The 12,904-nt window shown below is 40.7% G+C and overlaps 1 protein-coding gene across 1 annotated transcript; it reads right to left on the bottom strand.

Moving 5' to 3' along the window:
- Positions 1-5,405: 5,405 nt before the first annotated feature.
- LOC105927758 (N-acetyllactosaminide beta-1,3-N-acetylglucosaminyltransferase 3) lies at positions 5,406-10,508 on the bottom strand. The gene is made up of 2 exons (XM_021317582.2): positions 10,436-10,508; positions 5,406-6,863 (listed from the first exon to the last, which is right to left on the bottom strand). Exons 1-2 carry the CDS (start codon positions 10,441-10,443, stop codon positions 5,705-5,707), a joined length of 1,167 nt encoding a protein of 388 aa, XP_021173257.2. The 5' UTR covers positions 10,444-10,508; the 3' UTR covers positions 5,406-5,704.
- Between the last annotated feature and the right edge of the window lie 2,396 nt (positions 10,509-12,904).

Here is a 12,904-nt window from a genome sequence, read left to right as displayed (position 1 = left end):
TGAGTGTGTGCGAGAATGGTTGTTTGTCCTGTTTGTCTCTGTGTTGCCCTGCCATAGACTGGCGACCTGTCCAGGGTGTACTCCGCCTCTTTCCCATTGACAGCTGGAGATAGGAACCAGCACCCCTAGCGACCCCACAAGGGATAGGCGTGTTAGACAATGGATGGAAGTTTGGAATGACTTTTAATACGATTTTTTTTCTGTTTTTGTTTTTCAGTTTGATCGAGGTAAACAGACCTGGAGCTAACAGACTAGCCCCGCTTGCATTCTGGAAACAAAGATTTCAAGAAAACTTTTATACACCGATGGGATATTAATGTTTTTGTTGTCCAGTCTGCTCATCCCAACCAGTTCGTTTAACTCCGCCATCGTGCGATAATACTATGAGCATTACAAGAGTTGTGCAATCAAGCCATGAAGAAAAATTGGACTAAATTGTAAGCCACAAAGAAATTTGAGACTTTTACAGGCACCAAGGAACTAACCCCCCCTCCCGTGCAGCAGTGTGCAGTTGCTCTGAAGTCATACTGCCCCAGGCTCAGACCCGGCAGCCCGTGTGCTGCTGGGTCTGCTGCAACATGCTAGCCAATTACAGCTGGGGAGGTAGATGCCTTGGTGTGGCTGTGGTCACTGTTGGTGTCGGTAGTAGGATGGACATTCGGTCATATTACCAAACAATTACAAGAAGTGACAATGAAGCAAGCAAGTGCGACCTGGAAGCAGCACTATTAATTTCTGTTTGAAACGTCAGGATTGAATTCAACACTGAAGTAAACATTCACGCTAGGAGGGTTAGCTGTGACAGCTAGGAGCACAAGGAGCAAAGAGAGAAGAAACTTGGGTTACTTGCAGGCAGAAGCTAACTCTGCTTTGTTCTGATCCTTGTTCTCCTAGCTGCTGTATCTACAGTACCTCTTGTAGTATGAATTTGTTCTTCAGTCAGTGTTCAGCCTGCCACCAGTGTTCACATTTATCAGCATGTAGCTTTACTGGACTTTGAGTGAAGACACAGCACTACAGGTTGCCGTATCTCACTGTTAGTTTCCAGCCAAACCCAGAATAAAATCTGCCCAATTTAAAAGAAAAAAACACAAGCCCAAATCTCAAACTCTCTCATGTTAAAAGCGTAGAACTATTATACATGTAAGAACATGCACTCAGCTGCGCTGAAGCAAATGTAACACCTTCATGTGGTAATTAAAGGGTAATAACTAAAACAGTGCTTATATATATCCCATGGAACAGGATTGTTCAGCTAAGTTCGTCTACTGGAGGAAAAGATGCATTACAGTATGTTTGAAAAGTAAAAAGACCACAGACCAGAGAATAAGTTTAAACTGCCGGCCTATTATCGAATAACTTACACACAAGACACTGGACATCAATTAACACAATTTCAAATTACCTTAACCCTTTTGTTAAGTAATTAAGTTCTGACCTTTTGAATTAACCTCTGACTTTTGACTTAATATCAGATTTTAGTGTCAGGTTTTAGTATCAGGTTGCAACCCTTTTAGTTTGGTTTAGTTCACATTAGTTCTTAGTTCTGCTCAGTTAAGATTTTGATCTATTTAGTTAACTCTAATCTAAATCACATCAGTGAAGTCCACCTTCGAGTTTGAGTATTCACATGTTGTAAACGTACCCATTTACATTCACACAAAAGTAAATAGCATAAAAAGAAATACCATTTACAATTTGTTGTACTCATAAAAATTGACATACAAAGGTTATAAAACTAAAATGATTCAGCAAAAGACTGACTAAATTGGCGCTACAAGACCAAAAGAAAAATAAGAGAGTATTCTTCTCTCCTATCTGCTTCTCTTTTTGCGATAAGCAACTCAGGGTTCACCAAGAGTGTGCTGCCGCTTTGCAGAAGTTTAGATGAATCCTACTATTTCAGAAGGCAATGTGCACAATCCAGTATAGGCGCTATCACTCAGGTGGTTGCACAGTTCAGAAGGTCACAGGGTGGCTCACCATCTTGTTTCAACCTCGTGTTTTCCAAGTTCGTGTCACTTGAATATTTCTCCGACTCACCCTAAATGGCCTATTGTAACATCATAAAACGTGCATAAATACCAACATAAATAACCAGGTAGCTTTAAATAAAAATTGTCCAACTCCCGTCTCAATTGCGGTTCTTAAAATGGCTGCCATCACTGCCCTATGATGTTTCGTTTTAGGTTATATTTGCAGGATGTGCTTCACGTTTTACCATAAATCTGCAGGGTCGTGCAAGCTTAGTAAAGTCTGCTTTCTGTGAAACTAACATCATAATCAAATCAGTAGTGGTCTGTCTAAGCTGTGCATAAGAAAACTGACCTGGGAGCTAAGCCATTATTCTGCAGGAGTACAGAGACCCCATGTTGCGACCCCCCTTACAGGCTGAACGCAGACAACCGGAGATACAGGAAGGAACCTTTTGTTCCCCAGCCGGGATTCACAGACCAGCCAGCCCGAACTGCTGTCACCCCGGCTGCCTTGTCTCCACAAACAGACAATACGCTTTACGTTGGAATAATTCACTGCAACCGGACGCCCTGTTGCCATAACCAACGGGTGACAACGGGAGAGGTTTGACAGAGAAATAATCAGGCAAAGTTTAGAATGGTTTACTTAAGGTGTTTCACCTTAAGTAAACCCCCCCCCCCATTCTTTGAGTGGACTAATAAAAGAAAATCTAGTGTGTGAACTAAGCAAAGCAGGGGTAGCACTGCAAACTAAACTACAATAAGTTCAAGAACTTAGGGCATCCACTCAAAGTGAGCCCTTGGGCTGTTCTGGACATTTTCCAAGCTGTGCAGAACCTCTCCTAAGTGCTCCACAAAGGTTTTATAGGTTTTCTTAAGGCACAGTTCCACAGACCCTACTTGTTTTGACTCGCCCGACTTGGCTCTTCCCCACTTGGCTTATCTTCCCCCATTTTGTGATTAAACTGATCTTCAAATGCTTGGAAGAGTGAAACGCCTCCTAGGGGTAGCTTTGACCCCCATCCTCACTGCCCCACGTCCTGTTTGCTACATTGACAGTTTAAAGAAATCTGCAAGAAATGGTAAACAATAAAAAAACTACATAATTATAAATGAAACAAATAAAAGAAAAAAATAGAAGCAATGTTTCTATAATTGTATAGCCCATGCAAGATTATCTTGGATATTTTGAAGGAGTGATTCAATGGGATAAACATTGGATCACACGGCTAATAAAAAATAAGGTATAGCCTCTCTGCTGTGTGGTTTTTGTGTTTTAGAAAGAGAGATAGACAGAACCGGACAGGCAGATGCTCTGAGTATTGATTTGATAATTCGACTGACACCAGAGTAAAGTTCAAAGATTTTATTAAAGTTTTGTTTAGCTGGTGCGGGAAGCTTCTGGAACTGGAACCACTGCAAGGGAGAGAGACAGGTTAGTGGCTGTTGATTCTCAATGAAGAAGATGATGTTAAGAAAGGTAGCCACGAATCATGTTTGGACCCAAGAAGTGGCCCAGAATCTAAAAGGGGTTTTATGGTGTGGTCTAGAAGTTTTTCTAGTGGTAGGAATTAATTCTCTCAATTGGCTGGAAGCAGGGGTAGGGATCCAGAGACCAGTCCATACACAGGCAGACAGACACAAGCAGAGGTTCCAGTGAGGAAATCCAACAGACAGAGTCCTGAGTTCAGTCCTGGGTCCAGTAATCTAAAGACAGCCCTACAGGCAAAAGTACCAGAGGGCTTGGTAGAGAGGCAGAGATAGGCAACAGCCACATGTCTTTGCCCATATACCGAGAACCACTGGAGAGTCCGACAAAGTCGAGGCAAAGAGGCAGGAATCCAAAAACATGAACAGGGTCACTCACAGAAAGGGATGTTAGGGACGGTCTACTCACACAAGGGTTTTTGAGAATCTGGCACCAGAACTCAGGAGAAGGTAGGCTTAAATAGTGCCACACACTGGTGAAGCCAAGACAGTAATCAGGGCAGTAACACTTGCATGCAATCAGGAGAACTAGCTGGAAGAATCCAAAATGCTGGTAGTGGCTACAGCAGCCAACAACAGGAACAGGGGCAGCTGTGAACATGACAGCGGAGCTGTTTAGCCTTCAAGCTTTGGGCTTCTCAGTTGACTCCCAGGCTGTATCAGAGGTGAGAGCATCAGGCGTTGGCTGAGCTTGAGCTTGCTGGTGTCAGGAGCAGATCGCTCTTTAATTCACCTGGCTGTTTTCAGCCATGGAGTTAAAATATATACCTTTATATGATATATTTTGCCTCAGCCATGGCAGGACCGAGGAGAATCTGCTAATGTAAAATATTTTTAACCATAGTGAAATTAAGTTTATAGGGTTGTGTGCTGACACTCTGGGGAGTCCCACGGGAGCAAGATTCAGACCTTTCCCAGTTCCATCTTCCCTTCACTGGCCGCAGGTACTGAATTAAACCACTGCTTCGCGCTGGGTTTTACAGGCACTAAGTTACAATTTAAAGCTTCATATTAGACTTTTTGCGAATCATAGCACAGGGAGTTGGCCCTTTAGCTGGATACGTCAAGCTCCTAACAGTTAGCCTTAGCTTATGTTGCCTGGGATGTTTTCTCCAGACAAGGGCATTGTTGACATCAAGACATTTAAAGGGAAACAAACCACATTTAGCCTGGCAGGGTGGCGAGTGGGCTTATAATAGTGTGGGGGAAACCCTGTACACACTTCTCCTTGTGGGGCGTAATGGTGCGTATCTCCAGCAGTCATTCAGCAAGAGGTGGAGAACACCCTGGACTGGTTGCCAGTCAATCACAGGGTATCACAGAGAAACTCAGGTCAGATAGCCATGTTTACAAACACTCATACCACAGGGCAATTTAGAGAGCCCAATCCATCAAGAGTAATATTTTTGGATGGTTGGAAGACACAAAAGTACCCATAGAGAATCCATTGAAGCACGGAGGGAACATGCAAATTCCATCCAGAAATACTCCAGGCTGGCATTCAAACCTCAGACCTTCTTGTTTCAAAGCAAGACATTAGTGCAGTGCTACTGACTGCACTAGCTTGCAGCTCATATCCTTCCAAATGTTTTGAGAATCAAACTCAATCTTTTTTTAATCAATTCTAAATTGATTGAGTTTGTTTTTACGCATGGTATTTTCTTATATAACGGTGCAAGCTTATCCTAAAATGTTTATAACTTTGGTATAATTGGGAGATAACCCTCAGACTGAACTTCATTTTACAGTTGTTTAATTTTAAAGACTGAGATCTATTCCTTTTGATTTAGTCATCACACAAAACCTCATTTGGAGTTTGAATGTTTTATTAAGATTTCTAAAATGCACACATCACCTTTTCATTCTGTACATAAAATTAAGCCCTAAACTCTTTTTACCGTAGAACATTGTTTTCTCCATACCAACACCTTGTTTAATAACAATAGTCAAATAAGTTACTGCCATGTCCCCATGATCTCTAAGTTAGCCACATTTAATTTTAACAGATATCAATGAAAACTCATATGTACTGAAGAAACTTCAGGAAGACAATTGTTGGACATTATAAAATATCAGTTTCGGAAGCCATCCTAAAATTAAACCACACTGTCTCCCTTCAAGAGAAATTTAATTACAGTAATTTAATCTCTTTGGCTTACATCTCACAGCCAGAACCAGCTCAAATATCTGCCAGATTCTAGCACTTAAAGTGCTTTAATGGGAAAAAAAAATCTTCCAGTTTACAATCTGGAACTGAAGGGTGCACACTTAAGATCTGAGTCTTGAATTCTGTGCCACATTGTATACATGTCGCCTGAGAGCATTCTGTGAACAAGAAGCATTTCTTTATAGAAGCAAGGCTCAAGTCTATCAACATTCTTGCCAGGAACATGCAATCCTGCTGTTCTCACTCCAAGATGATGCTCTGGGCGAAGCCCTGCCTCAGCTAAGCACATCCCCATGTAAACGTCATCAATGGGGAGAATGGGGATGGATTTGGACTTGGTGTATATGACCAAAGCCGTGTAGCCTGACAGAAGGAAACCCCCACCACCACAGTAAGCAGGGTATGAGTTGGACTCATAGACTTGCTCTGGAACATAATATTTACTATATGGACTCCGAATAGGTCCCACATATTGGATCAGATGTCCTGCAAAAAGGTGCCTCCTTCTGCTTTTATGTTTAAAATTTTGAAGATACAGAACCATGTTGTCTGTGTTGGCAAAGACATCATCATCACCATTAAACAGGAATTGGGTGTTTGGGCAATTTATCTCCATCCACTCCAAAAAGAGTATTTGCTTCAATGTGAGGTTGTAAAATGTGTCCTTGAAATCCCACTGGAGAATGTCGTTGTACTTGCTTTGCTCCAGTTTGAGAAGCTTGTTCAGTCTCTTCTTCTCATGACCGGTGCCCATCGTTCCTGAGATGAATATTCTTCGGATCCACACACCGTTAGACAATCTCTCCTTGGCCCAGGTCTTACGCAGCACCTCTCTCCGGTCATAGTTAATTGCAGAACTTTTGATGACCAGCAGAAGGAAGACATCAGATGATCCATTAGCTCCACCACATTTGTCAGGAATGTCGAGCAGCATGGGAAAATGTCGACAGTGGCGGTAGTAGAGAAGGTCTTTAATGCCAGTAGGAAGTGAGCTGAAGTTCTTGACAAGTTCAGCAGATTGGTTTCTTTCACATTTCGGAATTGGGTTAGCATGTGGGGAACTTCTGCCTGAGGACTTCATATGACATTCATAGTTTCTCACATCGACTTGAAGTGTGGCATCCGGATTAGAGAAATCTTCAGAATAATTAAACAGAATCACCAAGAGAAGAGATCCCACCAGGACAAAGGTTATTGCAGAGATTTCTCTCTGAATGTATCTGCTGCAAGCCCTGTGGAGACAGAAGAAGACATCTCACTTAAAAGGTTATTGTGTAAACTTTTTCTTACTGTCACTGTCCAACGTGTACATGCTTCTTTTTGTCACGATTTGTCACGATGAACCCGAACACACGCCACACACAAAGCTTAGTTTTGAGAATTTATTGAAGGAGAGATGGGTTGTGAATGAAGAGAACCAGAGTCTGTAACCAGGCTGGAGCAGGAGGATGGAAATGGCAGAAGCTGAGGGACTGGAGAGAGTTCTTAGAGGTGCAGGGGTGGTGTGGATCCAGAGGTGCAGCGGAGAGAGTCCTTGGAACACTGGGGAAGCAGGAGATCCAGCAACAAAGCAGAAAGCTTACTTGGAGCACTGGGGCAGGAGGCGATCCAGCAGCTAGCAGAGACCTTTCTAGGAGCACAAGGGCAGCAGGAGATCCAGCAACAAAGCAACGAGCAACTAGGCTGACAGACGTGGAGTGAGTGGAGACTGATGACGAGCCGGCGACGAGGAGCAAACCGAAGTGAGCTTATATTGATAGACTGGCAGGTGGAGCGAGTACTGACTGATTGGTGCCTAACAGGTTTGACTGATTGCTGAGGGAGTAGAGGCTGAGATCTGTGAGAGGAGGAAGTGCTGGAAAATAACAGAGGGAGATAGCCAGGCCAAAACTGAACCATGACACTTTAAATTTCCCATATTTTAGAGACAGAAAACATTCACACCATGAAACATAATCCCCAAACATTTTCCACCTTTATTATTATAGATTTGGTACAGTTCAACTGATGCTGGAGGGTCGAGGGTAGGAGGCTATAACAGACAAAGAAGGCGCAATAAACTTATTACATAATTTTATTGAAACACCTTTTGCTTTAATTTAGGCAGTCATTCTTCTTTTGTTGGTTTCTGTCACCGTCCCATATCTTTACGTTGAATTATGTCCTGACACCCTTGCAAAATTCTTCAAACCAGTCAGATGGTGAGGATGTGTCTTGGCCACAGCTCACTTCATGGGACCCCAAATTATTTCTTTCAAAAAATGATCTCTGGACACGGTTCAGGCCATTAAAAACACTTGAGATGATTTAGTGAATTTGGATGTATTCTTTATTTCACCATGATGCAAAATTTAAAAAAAAAAGATTCTTCAGCCTTCTAGGATTTGGGACAGAACTGAAAGGTTAAGGATTTCATCTGCCTTGTTGCTTCCAACAAAATGTTTCACAGCTGAACAGATGACGCTTACTTGGTTATGTGAGGTACTGTTTTTGTACCAGACATAACCAATAATACGTACATAATGCGTTCTCCCATGTGTTTTGGGAAGAGTTTAGCCAGGCCTGGGGGGTTTTCTTTGGAGGACCAAGAATTCTGTCTTGCAAACCAACCTTTTGGTCCAGACATCTGGACAATATGGTTAGTGAATGTCACATGTGGAACAAAACCAGCACTTTTTAGGCATTGCTGCTACTCCCTCATTGATGGCAGCCTCTCTGACCAGTTTCTGTCTTGTTATATTTTTATCACTTTTGAAAAGCATTTTTTGTCTTGGCACTCCCTAAGACCTATTAATTAAGATGGCCTTCATTGGAGCAAAGTAGATTTACATATAATGCTGTGAATTGTTTTTGTGGAAAGTCTCCTGATTGATAACTTTGTAAATTGCAACGCCTTTGGTCTCATAGCTTTAAGTTATTTAGTCTATTTAGTCTCTGCAAAGTGTCTGCAAAATCCAAGGACAGTTGAACTTAATTTCATGTTCTTCAAATTAACTGTTGACAGGTGTGAAATCTGGAGGATTGCAAACTTTATTCTAAACAGAATATGTTTCAGCAATGTATTAGTATAGGTATTAGTTTAAAAATGTGGAAATTTATGCAACCAGGATATTGCACCTTACTAGTTTTTATACTTGTCCATGAATTACTAGTTATTTCAATTTAATTAATAGTGGGTAAAATGCTAGAGGTGGGAAAAGCTAGAAAATATTATTATTCCTCTTACCAATAAGGACATGTTTTAACTTTAGTTAAAAAAAGACAAAAAAAGATTGATCAAAAATGAAACTTTATCAGCGCATGACGTATATGAAAAACTGAACTAAACAGACTGAACTGTTTGATTCTTATGTTTAGCCATGATTTCAGAAGTAAAGAAAAAGAAACAAAGTTTTATAACATTAAGGTAAAACAACCTAAACAAGATATTAAACAAGAGTAGGAGCTTCTTCCGCTTAGTCAGTAAATATCTGACAATAATCCGGTTATCTTTGTCAAAAATCTCTTACAGGAAATGATGTAATTTGTTTGCGAAACTTGTTTGCGCCACAGTTCAGAGTTTCTTGGAAGAAAAAAAAAAGATATGTTGTTCATTTATTCATCTGGTCTCTGGTATGCCACCTTTCACCACCGCATATTGTAGATGAAGGTTTATATAAAGTAGAGCTGTTGAAATATCTGCATCTATCTGAAAAGCAAATGCCACGTTTAAAAACTACTTTAGAAAAGTGGGACATTTGCTGACCAGTGAAAGACTAAAAGTTCTAAAAGACAGAATTTTTGTCATGATTTTAGGTTCTGTCTTAGTTTTGGATTATGGAATAGTTTGAGTTTTGTTGTGGTTTGATTTTGTTCTTTGTTTTATCTGTTAGGGTTCTGCAAGCTTTTAGTTCAGTTCTGTTCACCTGCCAGCTCACCTCCCTGTTTTCACCCAATCCGTTTGTCACTTCCCTGTCAGCAGTCACCAACTTATCGGTTCAGTTCTCTGTCAGTCACTTCCCTGCCTCTGATTAGTTCCAGCTGTTTCCCTGCAATTAGTTTTCACTCCATTTCACCTGTGTACTCCACTATATAGTTCTGCCTCGGTCTTCAGTTCTCTGCCAGATCATTTTACGAGCCACGGTGAGTTTTGTTCCAGCGTTCCTTTTCTGATTGACCTGTAGATGCAAACCCGAGTGCTTTTTGATTCTGAGCCTGCCTGATCCCTGAACCTGTTTTTCCTGCCCTGTATGACTGATTTACCGTTACCGACCTGATTCTGTCCCAGGATTATCCGAGCTTGCTTTAGCCCTGTCTGTACCTCTGCCTGTTTGGGTCTGTTTTTGTGTACCGGTTTTTGGACTGCCATTTTTGACCATCGAGCTTGCTTGTACCTGTCTTGCTTGCCTGAGAGCAATAAAACGTTTGAACCTGAAGCCTCTGCTTGTTAGCCTGAATTCTGAGTCCACCCGTTCAGTTCTGTTCATTACAATTTTCTCTCTTTTTCATTCAATCATTGCAACTGTTTTGACACATACTAGACAACCATATTTAAGTATTAACAAAAAAATCAAAAACAGTAGTAGACACATTTATTAAAAATCGTATTAAATGATTTACCCATAATTTAAATTATTTTACCATCATACCAGACAGAAAAATAAAATAATAATTAGACTTAAATAGACTGATATAAATCCACTGATCTTGTTGATCTTTTTTTAAAATAAATGAACAATGAATATCATAAATAATAATCAGCCATACATTTGATAAATACATGAAAAAAGAAAAATACTATAGTAAAGAAATCAGTGGTAATTACCTGAGCATTTTGGCAGATTAAAGATGTTCAGTGTTTCTCTGTCAGGTAGATGCGAGTGCAGGGTAGATATGCCAGAGACAAGTGTGGTACATGATTTCATCAGCCAACCTTTTTCCAGGGTTGAGTCTGTCAGTCAACGAGAGGCATGACTTGTTACACCAGTGTGAAAATCTCTCAAAGATTGTTTGAAGTAAGACTTTAATTATTTCTCGTTAAACTTAATTTTATGGTATGTTACTGTCATTATAGTAAGTGTAGAGCTAAAATAAATTAAAACAGCTGCCTGACAAAGCCGCAAAATGCCCTTTGGGAATGAAATATTTGTGGTGAAGGCTGCACAGAAGGTTTTCACAGGTCAGATTTAATCTTGAGTTCAAATTTTTTTATTCATGGTAACATCCTATATTGCGGAAGGCTTCAATTTCACAGGATCTGGAAATGAGTCGGAGCAGTCGTTTTTTCTCCTCCCTTCCCAGAAAGCCATTGCGTAAAATTTAATCAATTTAAGTCAACTGAAACTTAAGTCATTGAAAATAATTTTTATAACCATACCTGTGATCCAATCCATCTGTCAAGTCACGTCCAATGCAATTTTTCTTCTGATTCAAGTCATAAAATCAGTTTCTTCCTGCTGGAAATGTGAACATTTTAACTTCTGAGCTTAAACAGTTGTAAAGTTACTGTCAGATCCATAATATAGATATTTTAATCTGGTTTAACTATGACAGTTTAAGTTATGGCAAGTTAAATAATATATGAACAAAATAAATTCCCTTTCAGTCTTTTTTATCCTTTATATGTGGTGTACTACCTCTGCAATGCATTTTTAAACAAACCCCTCTCCAACTTGCTAATCCAGTTTTTCTTATTTTTACTGGCACAGTTCAAAATCGTTGACAGAGGGTAACTGTAAATTCTAGAGTAACGAGTTTGTAGGCATGCATGATTGTTTGCCCAGTGGGGTCATTCTGGAGCCAATGGTCTATCTCAGGGACCCAGAGTGGGAGTCTGTGGGACAAGAACACAGGAACTTGCGTTTTTTCAGTACATGAGCAGAAAACATTACACAAGTGTACCAGACCACTGGGGTGTGGGCCCACCACTGAGTGACCCCCTGAATGTCACACGGAAGTGTGGCACACTTCCATGTGCCACACGAGTTTTCACCGTTTTTAGCTTGCTGTTTTTGTTCCTTTTTAACATTTTTCGTTTTGCTTTGGTCTATTTTTTTGTAAATTCTTTTGAAGCGGTATTGTCTTGGATTTGTTTTTTGTGTTTTGGAGATTGCATCATTCATGGGTCTGCAGCGTGTCTGCAGACCATGTTAGTGACGCATTCAGCCATTTGCACCTGTCGGCAACAGTAGTTTGTCTTTTATAAAATACTGATTCTTGTTAAATGCTTAATGGTTTGTAATTTTATAGTGTTTTAACCAGTCTGATGACCCCAAAGCACATTACACTACAATCAGTCATTCACCCATTCACCTCCTGACGGTGGTGAGCTATGTTAGTAGCCACAGCTGCCCTGGGGCAGACTGACAGAGACGAGGCTGCCATACATATGCACCATCGGGCCCTCTGACCACTGTCACCAGGAAATTTGGGTGACGTGTTTTACCCAAGGACACAACGACTAAGACGGTCGGAGTAGGGAATTGAACTGGCAACAGGATGAACTCCCTAACTCCTGCACCACTGTTGCCCCAGTCATGTTAAGCACATTAGTTAAAAAAGTATATCAATCTTATCTTCTATGCTGTGTCTACAGCCCATAAAAGCCTTACTTTATTCCATTAGTTTTACAGGAACAGGCCTTCAGTTAAATATCCTCACGTTTCCTGCAAATTCAAAACTGTACAATAACGTTTAAAGAATGTAGGCTGAAAAGGAACCATCTGAAGATCCTTTAGGATTCTTATAACAGACAAATTCATGAAGGAATGCTATCTGGCTTCTGTTTTGAGTTGTTTCAGGTTTGTCCTTTTTCCTGACTTCCCCTAAATGGACTGAACTTATATAGTGCGATTCCAGTCATACTGACCACCCAAAGCACTGTACACTATAGCCAGATTCACCCAATCGCTCTCTTTGACACACACACATTCATACACTGAGACACAGCTTGGTAGGCAACATGGGGAAGTGCCTTGATCAGGGTCACATAGGCATGTGGCAAGGGGAAGCTAAAATCAAACCCACAACCTTCCGATTGCCAGATGAATACTCAACCCATCAAGCCACAGATACCCATAGATTCTAGATTCAGCTAACACAAATCTTATAATCTTGTTCCTTGCTGAATTTGCAGGTCCTCTGTCTGGTTCATTTTGGTTCATGTGCCAATTCACTGCAGTTTTATAACCTATTGGCATGATCAAATAAATGCTGCAAACAGGTAAAACATGTCACACATTTGCTTGAAAAGGATGTCATATGTTGCATGTTTATTCGAACATCACAGGAGTGC

This window comes from Fundulus heteroclitus, chromosome 11, assembly GCF_011125445.2.
Source record: "Fundulus heteroclitus isolate FHET01 chromosome 11, MU-UCD_Fhet_4.1, whole genome shotgun sequence".
Classification (NCBI taxonomy): domain Eukaryota; kingdom Metazoa; phylum Chordata; class Actinopteri; order Cyprinodontiformes; family Fundulidae; genus Fundulus; species Fundulus heteroclitus.
Note: the sequence above shows the minus strand (reverse complement) of the source record. Positions and strands in the feature narration are given on the sequence as shown.